At 43.0% G+C, this 13,769-nt stretch overlaps 1 protein-coding gene across 3 annotated transcripts in view; it reads left to right on the top strand.

Moving 5' to 3' along the window:
* The first annotated feature begins 403 nt into the window (after positions 1-403).
* The window catches only part of SCAI (suppressor of cancer cell invasion), a 138,840-nt gene continuing 125,474 nt past the window's right edge, over positions 404-13,769 (top strand). For all 3 annotated transcript variants that reach the window (XR_013443844.1, XM_036112929.2, XM_036112930.2), the window contains exons 1-2: positions 404-528; positions 1,249-1,293. Coding sequence is in view for 1 of the 3 variants with exons in the window: in XM_036112929.2 (XP_035968822.1) it covers positions 476-528; positions 1,249-1,293 (98 nt within the window). In the remaining 2 variants the exon portion in view is untranslated. The remainder of the gene's footprint in view (positions 529-1,248; positions 1,294-13,769) is intronic.

The following is a 13,769-nucleotide window of genomic DNA, read 5'->3' as shown; positions in this document are numbered from 1 at the left end:
GCACCTGCCAGAGTTTGGGAAATTGCAGTGCTTGGCTGTTGGTCCTGGCGTGGTGCAGTGTTGGGGGGCGCCAGCTGGTGTGTGGAATGCAGGACGCAGAGCCAGGAGAACCTGCCGGCAGGTGTCTGGAGCCTGAGATGCAGTTTCTACTTTGCAGCGCATGGTGGCGCTTAGGTTTCCCTTGCCCTGCTAGCAGTCTCTAAGGCACCTCCGCCGCCACCTGCAGTCTCAACCAAACCTAGGTGGCGGGATGTGACGGCCCGAGCGTCCAATCGACTGCCAGGTTTTCGGCCACACTACGGCTCTAGCCAATGGGAGTCGGGGAGAGGCGCGGAGGGGGCGGGCCCCGCGGCATGCCAGGCAGAGGCGCGAGGCCCTCCTCCCGCCTCTCCGCCTACTCCAGCCTCCGCCGCCTCAGCTTCCCGAGCGAGCCCTGCGGCCGCCGGAGCAGCTCCCGCGGCGGAGCAGGAGCCGGATGGTCAGAGGAGCCCGGCAGCCCCAGCAGCCGCGGAGTCGCCTGGCCCCCAGGTGGGGCGGGAGCTGGGTCGAGGTCGGGTTTGGGGATGGGGTGGGGGCGCGGGAGCGGGCCCAGGGGCAGCGGCTCGGGGCCGTGAAGCATTCGGGGCTCCGAGACGGGAGGGGCGGGGGGTTCTGGCTGAGGGGGGATTAGGGGGCATCCAGGGGCGGGGGAGTGGGCTGGGCGGCGATCGCATCCTCGATGCCGGGTGAGAGGGGCGTGTGAGGGAAGGGACGCCGAGGGGTGAGACTGGGGGCGCGGGGCCGGGAGGGGCAGGGCGCGCGCGCCCCGTGGACGGGCCGTGGAATGCGGGGGGCGCGGGGTCGGGGGGGCGGGGCTCGGAGGGGCAGTGCACGCTCGGGAGGGGGTGGGCACGCGAGAGGGGAGGCCGGAGGGGCTTTCGGGGGTGACGAGGCAGACAATGAGTAGGTGGAGGTGGGTGGTTTTGGGGAGCGGGGCTGTGACGAATAGGAGCTGAGGATGGAGTGAGGGACTAGCAGGGAGAGCAGGGTTTGGGCAAAGCAGACATTAGGGGAACCGTGAGTCCCAGGATTGCTTGGTCTTGGTCAATAGGGGAAACAGAGCATAAGGTGTTTGTAAGGTCAGGTATGAGCTTAGCGAGCCTGTGGTCCTAGAGGGTGGTACACTGAGTTTTTGACTGGCACAGTAGGGCCAGGAGATGTGTTCTTATATGTTACTTTTAGTTACCGTCTTATTTGTTTGGTTTGTAGACTGACTGGCATAGTGGAGAAACCACCTCGAAAACGGAAAAGCAGGTAAGGCAAAATGCCTTCCTATTTTGCTTCGTGTTTTTCCATTTGCTTGGCTACACCTATGCCATACTGCATAGTTATACACTGTCAGTAGATGAAGTTTTTTATTTAGCTCCTTTCGTAATGAATATAACTACATGCAAGACCTTTCTTTTGAGGAGGTCAGTGTACTACCTGTACCGTGTGTGTATGTGTGTGTGTGTGTGTGTGTGTGTGTGTAAGATTATATGGGAAAGAGACGTGGGTAATTGAGAAATCCTAGTTTTTTACTTTAGCTATAATTTCAACTTCTTCACCAGCTCTGTTTAAAAAGCTGGTGTTTCGGGGCGTGGTGGGGGGGCACCTGGCTGGCTCAGTTTGTGGAGCATGAGACTCTTGATCTCAGGCTTGTGAATTTGAGCCCCACATTGGGTGTAGAGATTACTTAAAAATAACATCTTAAAAACAAAACGGAACTAATGTTGGGGCACCTGGCTGGCTTTTCTTGGTAGAGTGTGCGACTCTTGATCTCAGGGTGGTGAGTTCAAGCCCCGCGTTGGGCATAGAGCTTACTTTAAAAAATAAATAAAATATATTAAAAGCTAATGTTTATTGAACATCTACTATGTGCCAAGTACCATGTGCAAGTGCTTTATATGTATTATCTTCTATAATCTTGAAGCACCCCAAGGAAGTATGTACTGTTATCACTATTTTGCAGAAGAGGGAAGTGAGGCACAGGGAGGCCAAGATCACTCATCTAATAAATAACGGAACCCACATCTGAATCCAGGCAGTCTGACTCCAGAACTTAGGCTCTTACCCATTGTACTATAATGCCTCTAATAAACACGCAATTGAAAATAGATTTTCTTACTGCTTTTTCTTTTATCATCATACTTAGTACATAGAGTCTAATAAATAATCAAACCATAGGGAAATAGAAACGGAGGGCTTAAGTAGTCCATAGACAAGTGAATTACTACTTGAGTGATGAAGAAGAGCATATATCCATCCCACAGACATTTTTGTGTGCATTTCACATGTCAGATACTATATAGCAATTCTGTGTGGTCATGAGAAGATTTCTTTTGCACAGATGTAGGCAGTGGTCTAGAGAGAAAGTAAGCTACAGCAGCGAGGATGTGACCAGTAGGACCACTGTCATAGTTAATACTTGGTAAGTTACCGATGTTAGGACACAGAATACCTCAACAGTAAGTAGATATGAAATGCTGATGACAGAAGTGCTACCAGCCAAAGGTCCTTTGTCATTCTGGGTCTGTACTGTTCAATATGGTAGCCATATATGACCATAAAGCACTTGAAATACGGCTGGCATGGCTGAGGAACTGAATTTTAAATTTTATTTATTGTAATTAATTTAAATTCAAAAACTGGTACTTGACTCCCTGGAAAATAATCAAGTATGTGTGGAAAAATTTGGGTATGTGAATCTACTTTTCCATCTGTAAGTTTTATGAAATCTCTATACAGATCAAATATTTCCAGTGAAAATTTAATGTCCAAAACAAGGTGTGCTCTAAGTAAAAATACACATCAGATTTCCGATTAGTATGAAAAAATGAATGCAAAATTTCTTATTACTAATTTTTATATTGATTATATGATGAAATCATGTTTTAGATATATTGGATTAAATAAAAGTATTACTAAAATTATTTTCTTTTTTTTTCTTTTTTACTTTTCTAACATGGCTATACAAAAATTAAAAATTATATATGTGGCTTACATTACATGTTTTTTTGGGACAGATTTTAACTCTCATTACTCTGCTGTCAGTCTCTTGCTGTGGCCTCCTGACTGCGTTCTCTACCTCAAATCTGTAATTCATTCATCATGCTGTGCAAGTTGATCTTGTAATTCTCCTGCTTCAATCCTTCTATGGTTCCCCATTGCTTATTGAACATAATTCAGACTTTTTAGCCTAATGATAAAAAGAGACTGCCTTTGGGGTGTTTGGGTGGCTTAGTTGGTTGAGCATCCAACTCTTGATTTCAGCTCATGTTGTGATCTCAGGGTCGTGGGATCGAGCCCCTGCATCTGGCTCTGTGCTGAGCGTGGAGCTTGCTTGGAATTCTCTCTCTCCTTCTCCCTCTGTCCCTCTTCTCTCTCTCTCTCTCTCTCTCTCTCTCTCTCTCCTTTGCCCCCTCCCCCAAAAAAGAGACTGCCTTTATTTCACTTCTGCTTGTCTTCCCAGTGACAGTTTAATACTGTGGCCATGGAAATTCTCAATACTGGACCTCTTAAATGTCTAATATTAAATGACTTAACTTTCTGGTGAATCCTGCACAATGAATGAATTGCTGAATGTAACTCTATGTTCTGCTTGCCATTCCCAGAACTTATGTTCTCTCTTTGCTTTGGGTTTTTGCACATGATTTCCTTTTCTCTCTGGAATACTTTCTCCTTGTTCCTTGGCAAGCTCCCTCCTTTAAGACTGTTAGCTCAAATGTCACATCCTGTGTGTGGACTTTCCCACCCTCTCCTTCACCTAATCTGATCCTGTGATAACTTGTACGTATGCCTAGGTATAATGATTTGGGCTGCATTTGAATTCTAGCTCTGTCACATACAAGTTGTGAGATCATACGTAAGTTAATAAACCTCCTTGAGCCTCAGTTCCCTCAGCTGTATATGGAAATAATATACATATATTATCTATATATGGCTGGCTGGCTCAGGTGGTAGAGCAGGCAACCCTTGATCTCAGAGTTGTGAGTTCAAGCCCCATGTTGGGTGTAGAGCTTACCTAAAAAAAAATTTAAAAACAAGTCAGGCTCTCTGCTCAGTGGGAGCCTGCTTCTCCCTCTTCCTCTGCCACTCCCCCTGCTTGTGCTCTCTCTCTCTTTCTCAAATAATTAAATAAAATCTTTAAAAAAAACTTTTAAAAAGAATAATTTAAAAAAAGAAGTCCAACCCTCAGAGGGTTGTAAAGTGCTTAGTATAAATAGTACCTGGCACATAGAAAGTACACAATCAATTTTATGTTAAAAAAGCAGCCATCAAATACTCTTTATTTCCCGCCTCTTTTCTAAATGTATACAGGCTAAAGGATTAAAAATAAGGTATTAAGGCAAAGAAGAAATGAGAGAAGAATAATAAACCAGTGGCAAAGTTAGTATATAGACTAGAAAATACTGTAGTTACTAAAGATGGGTTCCGTATTTGGCTCTTAGTTTTCTCAAACAAAGCAAAGAAGAAAATAAAGCTCAACTTCCAGATTCATGGTGTTTATAAAATCAAACACGTGTTTGTTTGTTTTTTAAGATTTTGTTTATTTATTTGAGAGAGAGAGGGAGAGAGCAGGAACAGGGGGAGGGCCAGAGGGAGAAGCAGGGAGCCCCCTGGGGGGCTTGATCCCAGGGCCTTGGGATTGTGACCTGAGCCGAAGGCAGATGCTTGACCAACTGAAACACCCAGGTGCCCCCATATGCATGTTGTTTAAGAGAAGTACAACTTTTTTTGATTGTTAGGTTTTTTTTTTAAAGATTTTATTTATTTGACAGAGAGAGAGAGCACAAGCAGGGGAAGTGGCAGGCAGAGGGAGAGGGGGAAGCAGGTTCCCCACTGAGCAGAGAACTGGCCTCTGGGCTCCATCCCAGGACCCTGAGATCATGACCTGAGCTGAAAGCAGACGCTTAACCTACTGAGCCACGCAGGTGCCCCTTGATTGTCAGATCTGAGAAAAATTTGTCTCACTGGTCTTCATTGTGGGGACCTGTGTTTTGGGGGGAGGGAATCCTAATAATAAACATAGTAGTGAGTTTTTAAAGATTGCTTCTTATAATGCTTCTCAACCCAGGTTCATGTAATGCCAGTGAACATTCTCCAAAGAGCCAAATCAGTGTATAAATATACATCTCACTGATGGCTGGCTTGGTTCAGAGATAAACAAGGATGAAGAAGCTGCAGGGATTCTGTTTATTCCCAGCATCTAGACTAGTGCCTGGCACTTAAAAAATAGTTGGTTGAATTATTGAATGAATGTGTCCTAAATACTTCTCTATGAATATTATTTCTTTTCTTTTAATTAACAGATTTTTTTTACTGTCTTTGTTTTTTTAAGTTTGTTTATTTAATTTTTTAAATAATCTCTCCATCCAGCGTGGGGCTCAAACTTAAAACCCCGAGATTAAGAGTCACATGCTCTTCTCACTGAGCCAGCCAGGCGCCCCTAAAACTATTTTCTTAATAATACTGAGACTTTACTTGCCTTTTTTGCTATTATTCACTCTCATTCACAGTGGAATTTTCTGAGGCTACAAGTAGGAGTGATTTCACTTCAACTCTGAGGGCTAATGGAATATGTGTTTCTGTATTACTGTGTTTAAAATTTTTCTTTTACAATCTAATATAAATATCGATGGATATACTCACAAAGATAGTTTTTAAGAGTTGTTAAGGGGCTCTCCTGCGACCAACAAGTTTGAGAGCTGTATGAGAGAACATATTGTAAGAAAGATTAAATTGTCCTTCACTCTCAATTCTTGGGATGTTCCTTTAACAGTAGGTCCCTCCTTGAGGCGCCTTTCCTTTCTCCAGAATTGCTGCCTCTGGGAGTCCCCAGTGTAGGCTTCCTGAATATTATTTCTTGTAACCAAGTTTTAGTAAGCATCAGGCAGCAATGAGTTGAGGCTTCTATTCTTAGTCAAGAATCATGAGAGCATGTATTTCGCATGTCTGATTAGGTCAGACCCTGATCAAGTCAGGATTTAGAACTGAACGGACCGCCAGCATACATCTCTGAAGAGGTCCTGTGGACAAGACCGTGATTTTCCCCAGAAAACAGTTCTGGAATTGCTCTAAAAATAGAGAACAAAATAACTAATTAAGGCCCTAAAGATGGATTATAAAGAAAGGACGTAATGATCCTAGCCAGAAATTTTGTATAGCTGTTATTATCAGTAGCATACTGTGGCCATAAAAACTCTCAATATCAAATGAAATGACTTCCTGATTAACACTTCAAGATGAATTAATTGTTGAACTTGGTCTTAAGCACCCCTTTGAGTTGGCCTGCTGTGTAGAGTTGTTGACTGTTAGGCTATATATCCTGTTATAGTTGGGAAAACGGTTGCCAAAAGTATCATTTTTATTTTAGGGTAGTTGGTGTTAAGTCATTCTTTTTGATAGACATTAGTTAGTGGCTGAATTATTCTTTTTCTTAAGTTTTTATTTAAATTCCAGTTAGTTAACAAATAGTGTAATATTAGTTCCAGGTGTAGAATTTAGTGATTCAACACTTACATACAATACCTGGTGCTCCTCACGAGGGGACTTCTTAATCCCCAGCACCTGTTGAATCCCACGTTTCCCCATCCTGCACTCCCCTCCCCCCTCGTATCTTTTGAGAACATTCCTAGTACACACCAAACTATAATAATGTTTAAGAAGAACTAAGATAATTTGAGATAAGCATTTCATACACTACTCTTATTAATTCTTCCTGTATTTTTTTCTCACTAAAACTTTTATTTCTTTATCTTAGTACATCTTTGTACCCTTAGCACTGAGTGGGTGCTCAGTAAAACTATAGTGAACCAATAAATGCGTTGGTAGCAAGAGGGAGTTAGTGTAGGTTGGAGCTTTAGTGGTCCAAAATACTGTGACACTATTTAAGGACGCTGATAAACTGTACTAGACCGAAAGGAGTTTTAAGGTTAGGAAATTTGATCTCTATGTGGTTTTGGAAAATTCTGAAGACCTCAACATGTCTGCTTAATAATGTTTGGGTTATGAGTTAGAACATCCTCTCATCCTATCAGGAACAAGACCCATTTGTTTGCATAGGATTCCTGTTGTTTAAAGCTTTACTGTATGATGTGCGGGCTTTTTTTAGTGATGTGTTTTAAGCAAAGAGATCTAAGCATTTTTCTTTTAAAGATTTTATTTATTTGACAGAGAGAGAGAGAGAGATCCCAAGTAGGCAGATGGGCAGGCAGAGGGAAAGGGAGAAGCAGGCTCCCTGCTGAGCAGGGAACCCAGTGCAGGGCTCGATCCCAGAATGCTGGGTTCTTGACCCAAGCCGAAGGCAGACACTTAACCGACTGAGCCACCCGGGCGCCCCGAGATCTAAGCATTTTGTTGGTATATGTAATTTGTTTGAATTACATTTGAATTCTAAAACCATTTAAATGCTCTCTAGTCCTGGGTACCAGGGATACAGACACAAGTAAGATTTGGCCCTTGCTGGGGTAAAACTCATGTGGTAGTGGAGAAGACAGACCCAAACAATGGGAAAGTGTAATGACTTTGTATGTATACAAAGGGTTTATAGTAATTCTGCATACGGGTGGTGAGGGCACTTTTCACAGACATCTCATCTAGGCCCTGGAGGTTTTTAGGAGGTTACTTTGGCATAGTGTGACTATTGAAAGACAGAGTAGACCCTGGATGGACTGACTAATGACAAGATCTTAAGTGAGCTGAATTTAGGACCTGAACCAGGGCAGTGTCAGGTGTGGAAAGAAAGGTGTTTTTAGGGGTGCCTGGCTGGCTCAGTCTGTTAAGTGTCTGCCTTCAGCTCAGGTCATGATCCTGGGGTCTTGGGATCAAGCCCCACATCAGGCACCCTGCTCAGTGGGGAGCCTGCTTCTCCTTCTCCCTCTGCCCCTCCCCCCTGCTCATGCTCGCTCTCTCTCTCTCTCTCTCTCTCTCGCTTGCTCTTTCTCTATCTCAAATAAATCAACAAAATCTTAAAAAAAAAAAGAAAGGTGTTTTTAATAGTTTGGGCTGTGGTTTCAGTTTTTAGAGATTAAGCAGGGGTTCTCAAAAAGGGGCAGTTTTGCCTCCTGGGGGCATTTGGCAATGTCTGGAGGAGACATTCTTGGTTGTTAAACTAAGGGCATCTAGTGGGTGAGGCCAGAAATGATGTTAAACACCCTACAATGTGTAGAGTGGCCTCCCACGTTGAAGAATTATTCAGCTCAAATTGTCAGTGATGCTGAAGTCGAGAAAACCTGGACTAGAGTCGAATCCCAGCTCTTCCAAATACTGCCTTTGGGCTCTAGAACAAAGTATAGATTTAATCTCTGAACTGTTTGCCCTTTTGCAAAAAGCAGGTGTTGACAGTACTTCCTTTGGAGGATTATTCCCCCCCTCAATAGCATGTAAACTGTGTGAATGCAGAGATTTTTGTCTATTTAAAAAATAGATTCATTGAAGTAATGAATGTAAAGTACATGATAACAGTTACTGACATGCGTTAAATATTTAATAAATGATACCTGTGAGTGTTATTAGTTTAAATATTTTTATTTTGCCTTTCCTTCTAGTCTTTTTAAAAACATGTTGATCCAAGGTATTATTAGTGTAAAAAAAAAGTGCACCAATTTTAAGTATGCAATTTGATGAGTTTTGACAAATGTATACATTGTGTAACCACCCACTGTAATTATGATCTTGAACCTGCCATTGCTACCCTCCCCACCCCCACATTTGCTCATGTTGCCTTGTTGTCATGATTCTGGGAACCACTGATCTTTTTTCCCTATTACTATAGCTTTGTTTTTTCTAGAATCTCATGTAAGTAAATCATTCATTAGATAGTCTTTTGTGTCTAGCTTCTTCCACTTGGCATAATGCTGTTGAGATTCATCCATGTTCTTGTTCATAACTGTAGTTAATTTCTTCTTATCGCTTGGGAGCAATGTATGTATGTTTTTACATTATATGATTTTACCGTAATTTGTTTATGCATTCACCAGTTGACAGACATTTGGCTTGTTTCTGGTTTTTGGCTAGTATGAATGCATCTGTTAATGAACAGTTGAGTTAAGTCTTCAGGCAGATATGTTTTCATTTCTCTTGAGTAGATAGATGCCTACGAGTGGGCTTGCTGGGTCTTACAGTAAGTGTATGTTTAATTTTTTAAGAAATTGCCAGACTGTTTTCCAAAGTGGCTGTACCATTTTGCATTCCCACCAGCAATGTTTGGGATTCCACGTGTTCCATATCCTTGCCAATATTTGGTATTGCCATTCTTTTTCTTTTAAAAAGCTTTATCAAGGTATAATGGCATACAATAAGCCACACATATTTAAAGTGTACAATTCGATAAGTTTTGACACACGTGTATACCCTTGAAACCATCACCATTGTTTGCCTAGGGGTATATATCATTATGTTTTTAATTTGCCTTTCCCTAGTGATTGATCGTGTTGAACATCTTTTAATGTATTTATTGGCCATTCATAAAACTTCTTTTGTGAGTTTTCTTTTCAAATCTTTTGTCCATTTTTTATCAGTTGTTTGTCTGTATACAGTTATAAGGTTCTTTATTCTGGAAACAAATGTTTTGCAGATATTTTCCCCCAGTCTATGGCTTGCCTTTTCCTTTTCTTCACAGTATCTTTAGCTTGAATAATAGTTTGGATGGCAACACTTTTAATGGAGACAGCAGAGACGGGCAAATTTGGAAGGGTAAGATTATGAGTTTATTTTGACTCTATGGAGTGTAAAGTGCTTCAGAGTTCACCATCTCTCACCAGGCAGGTGGAAATATGGGTCTGGAGCTGAAAAGGGCGTAGGGCTTCAGATACAGAGTTGGAAGTCATCAGTAAATAGTTACCCACGTTATGCAAATGAATGAAATAACTAACGGAGACCATTTTGAGTGAAATGTGAAGAAGAGTAGAGCGTTGTAATAGCATGGTGTGGAAATAAACCAGACTGCTTTCTGTTTTTTGGATGTTCTTTCTTTGCAGTATTATCTGTCCATTGCAGTTTTTCTCTATGTAATCATCAAACAAGTAATGTTTATCTCTGGGAGATAGATCTCCATACTCTTTAGTGAGGAACAGATTCTGGAGGTAGTTATATTGAAAACCAGGTGAACATTTTCCAGTTTACACTGAAACACAGGAATATCCTCTACTTAGAGAGTTTGTGTATGATGGTGTTTGCCTTAGTAACATCCCTACAGAAATGCGGTGGTTTTGGTAAAGCTGTTTCTTACAGCATGTGTCAGTGAAAACCTAGGACATACTAAAATTCAGTTCTGCAAAAACAGATTTTACAGGGCCCAAGATAGTATGGTCAAAGTGCTAAGCATTTTCATGGTAATATTTTACTCAGGAATAAAACCTAGACTGGCTCAAGCAGTGATTTTTTAAGGGTGTTAAGAAATGAGCCCAGGGGCACCTGGGTGGCTCAGTTGGTTAAGCATCTGCCTTCGGCTCAGGTCATGATCCCAGGGTCCTGGGATCAAGCCCCACATCGGGCTCCCTGCTCCGCGGGAAGCCTGCTTCTCCCTCTCCCTCTGCCGCTCCCCCTGCTTGTGTTCGCTCTCTCGCTGTGTCTCGCTCTGTCAAATAAAATAAAATAAAATAAAATAAAATAAAATAAAATAAATGAGCCCAAAGATTCATTGGGACTAATTCAGGGGCTCCCTGGAGGGTGGGAGTAGGTAGAAGAAAGTTAAGCAGGCTAGCCTCTAAGGCTCCACTTTGACTTTTATGTATGTATGTGTGCATATATGTCTGTATGTGTATTTTTAATGTGGAAAATTTCAAATACAGACAAAATTAGAAGGCTTAAATTGTTCATCCAGCTTCAATAATTATCAATTGAATCTTGTTTCATTTATATACCCTCCTACTCTACCTGAAACATATGCCATACATGGTATTCGTCTAAATATGGTAGTATGTGTTGTTGAAAGATAAGGACTCTTTTTTTTTTTTTTTTTAAATTTTATTTATTTATTTGACAGAGACACAGCGAGAGAGGGAACACAAGCAGGGGGAGTGGGAGAGGGAGAAGCAGGCTTCCCGCGGAGCAGGGAGCCCGATGCGGGGCTCGATCCCAGGACCCTGGGATCATGACCTGAGCCGAAGGCAGACGCTTAACGACTGAGCCACCCAGGCGCCCCGAAAGATAAGGACTCTTAAAACACATTACCACAATACCATTAACGATAACTTAAAAATTAACAGTATTCCCCTAGTATCATCAAATATCTTGTCAGCGTTTAGATTTCCACATTTGGCCGATCGTTTTTTAAAATGTCTGTTTGTTCGGGGTGTGTGGGTGGCTCAGTTGGTTAAGCATCCAAGTCTTGATTTCAGTTTGGGTTGTGATCTCAGGGTCATGAGATTGAGCCCCACCTTGGGTTCTGTGCTCAGTGGGGAGTCTGCTTGAGATTCTCTCCATTCTTTTTTTGCCCCTCCCCTCCTCTAAAGTAAATAGATCTTTTAAAAGAATAAGTAAAAATAGAATGTTTGTTCAAATCAGGATCCAGGTCAGGTTTGTAGCTTGCAATTTGTTGATTAGATCTCAAGTTCTTTTAAGTCTGTAGTTTTCCCACTCTATTTTTCCCCATGCTCTTTATTTGTTGAAAGAAGTATGTTTGTTATTAAGAGTTTCCCACAATCTGGGACGCCTGGGTGGCTCAGTCGGTTAAGCGTCTGCCTTCGGCTCAGGTCATGATCGTAGAATCCTGGGATCGAGTCCCTCATTGGGCTCCCTGCTCAGCGGGGAGCCTGCTTCTCCCTCTGCCTGCCACTCCCCCTGCTTGTGCTTACAAGCAGGGGGAGTGGGAAAGGGAGAAGCAGCCTTCCTGCGGAGCGGGGAGCCCGATGCGGGGCTCGATCCCAGGACCTGGGATCATGACCTGAGCCGAAGGCAGACGCTTAACGACTGAGCCACCCAGGCACCCCAATAAATAAAATCTTAAAAAAAAAAATACCAAGATTAATGAGTTGTAAAAGATATCCGTAAATTAATTGACTATATAGTAGGGCTACGAATTTTTTTAAAGATTTTATTTGTTTATTCCAGGGGGTGGCACACAAGCCGGGGGAGGGGCAGAGGAGGAGAAAGAGGGACAAGCCGACTTTGTACTGAGTGCAGAGCCTGATGTGGGGCTTGATCCCACAACCTTGAGATCATGACCTGAGTCCAAACCAAGAGTCAGACATTCAACCAACTGAGCCACCCAGGTGCCCCAGTAGGTACGAATTTTATTTCACAAAATCAGGTAACCAAGAAATGTTACAACATTTTAATTCCTTCACATGAAATTAAATCCAACCTTGGGACATGTGCCCCTCCCACCCCCAATCCACCACACTGATGAAAAATTCAATCTCAGTGATTAAGAATGGGCATCCTCCCCTCCTTAGGGTTGTATAAGAATCTGGGAGCCTTATGAGGAGCCAGGCAAAGGGTGAAAGGTAAGTTTTCAGTTCATAATGGCTGTGACTGGTAAGAGTGTTGTCTGAGAGAGTATGGTTCCTTGATGTTTGGTGGTTCTGACAGTTATGGCCCACTTCAGGCACATGAATTTTTGCTAGGTATGGGGATTCCAGTGTAGAAGTTTCAGTTTTCCTAGGTATAGCACACACCCATTTCCCTCCCAGGACCTGTCATTTATCTAGAGCACTGCTAGGAAGTGGGGTTGCAGGCCCCCTCTTTTTGTGGGTCCTAAAGAAGTCCTTCCCCTTACTAGATAATTCACTCCTTTTTTCTTCTTGTTTCTGCCTTTCTGCCCTCAAAGGTACTGTTCTTCCACCCTTCCCTCAGCGTCATCTCCTCAAGGAGCTCACATTTTCAGAAAACAAGCAAAACCTCCCTTGAGGCTAGGACTGTCTTGGAGACTGGGGAATACAGTGAGAATAAAACATTCATTGATGTCTTAATAACTCTCCAGCTACTTTTTTTCCTTCAATAATTCTTTTAGTCCCTGTGGTGGTTTTAAAGATCTGTCCACAAATTCTTTGGTTCTCCTTTCTTTAAAAGATGGAGCTTAATTCTCCTCCCCTCGAGTGTGGGATGGACTTTGTGTCTCCCTTCTAGTGGCTAGAAAACGGCGGAAGTGATGAGACCTCACATCCCAGATCAGGTCGTCAGGAGACTTTGGCTTGTCTTGGGTGTACTCTTTCCCTTTCTCTCTCAAATCACTTGCTCTATGGGAGACTAGCTGCCATGATTTGAGGCTGCCCTGGACAGACGAGAGCCACTTGCCATGTTGTGAAGACAGGCAGCCAATGGCGAGGGCCACATGGTAAGAAAGAAAGCCTGCCAGCAAGCACGTGAGTGAGCTTGGAAGAGGGTCCTGCATTGGTTGAGCTTGAAATGACTACAGCCCTGGCCAACAGCCTGACTCACTATCCTGGCTTCACAAGGGCTGAGATATAAGCCTGTGATTTGGGGGGTGGGGAGGGTCTCCTTTCATTCGACACTGGCTCTGTTGTACCCAAGGGATCAGTCTCTGGCTAAGCTTTCTCTCCTTCTGGGTAGGTCTCTGATGGGCATTGGGGGAGAGAGAGAGAGAGAGAGAGAGAGAGAGAGAGAGTGTGTGTGTGTGTGTGTGTGTGTGTGTGTTTGTATGTTTCGGAAGCAGCTATCTTTTGATTAAAGGCATTGCAGGACAACTGACTTTCAGGCAGTGATGTGTGCCTGTCGTAATAGCCAAATCTCTAACCATTTGCTTTCCTCTTCAGAGTCTTTGCTCTGTCCCTGATCTTTTGTCCCAC

The sequence above is a fragment of the Halichoerus grypus genome, chromosome 14, assembly GCF_964656455.1.
Source record: "Halichoerus grypus chromosome 14, mHalGry1.hap1.1, whole genome shotgun sequence".
Classification (NCBI taxonomy): domain Eukaryota; kingdom Metazoa; phylum Chordata; class Mammalia; order Carnivora; family Phocidae; genus Halichoerus; species Halichoerus grypus.
Note: the sequence above shows the minus strand (reverse complement) of the source record. Positions and strands in the feature narration are given on the sequence as shown.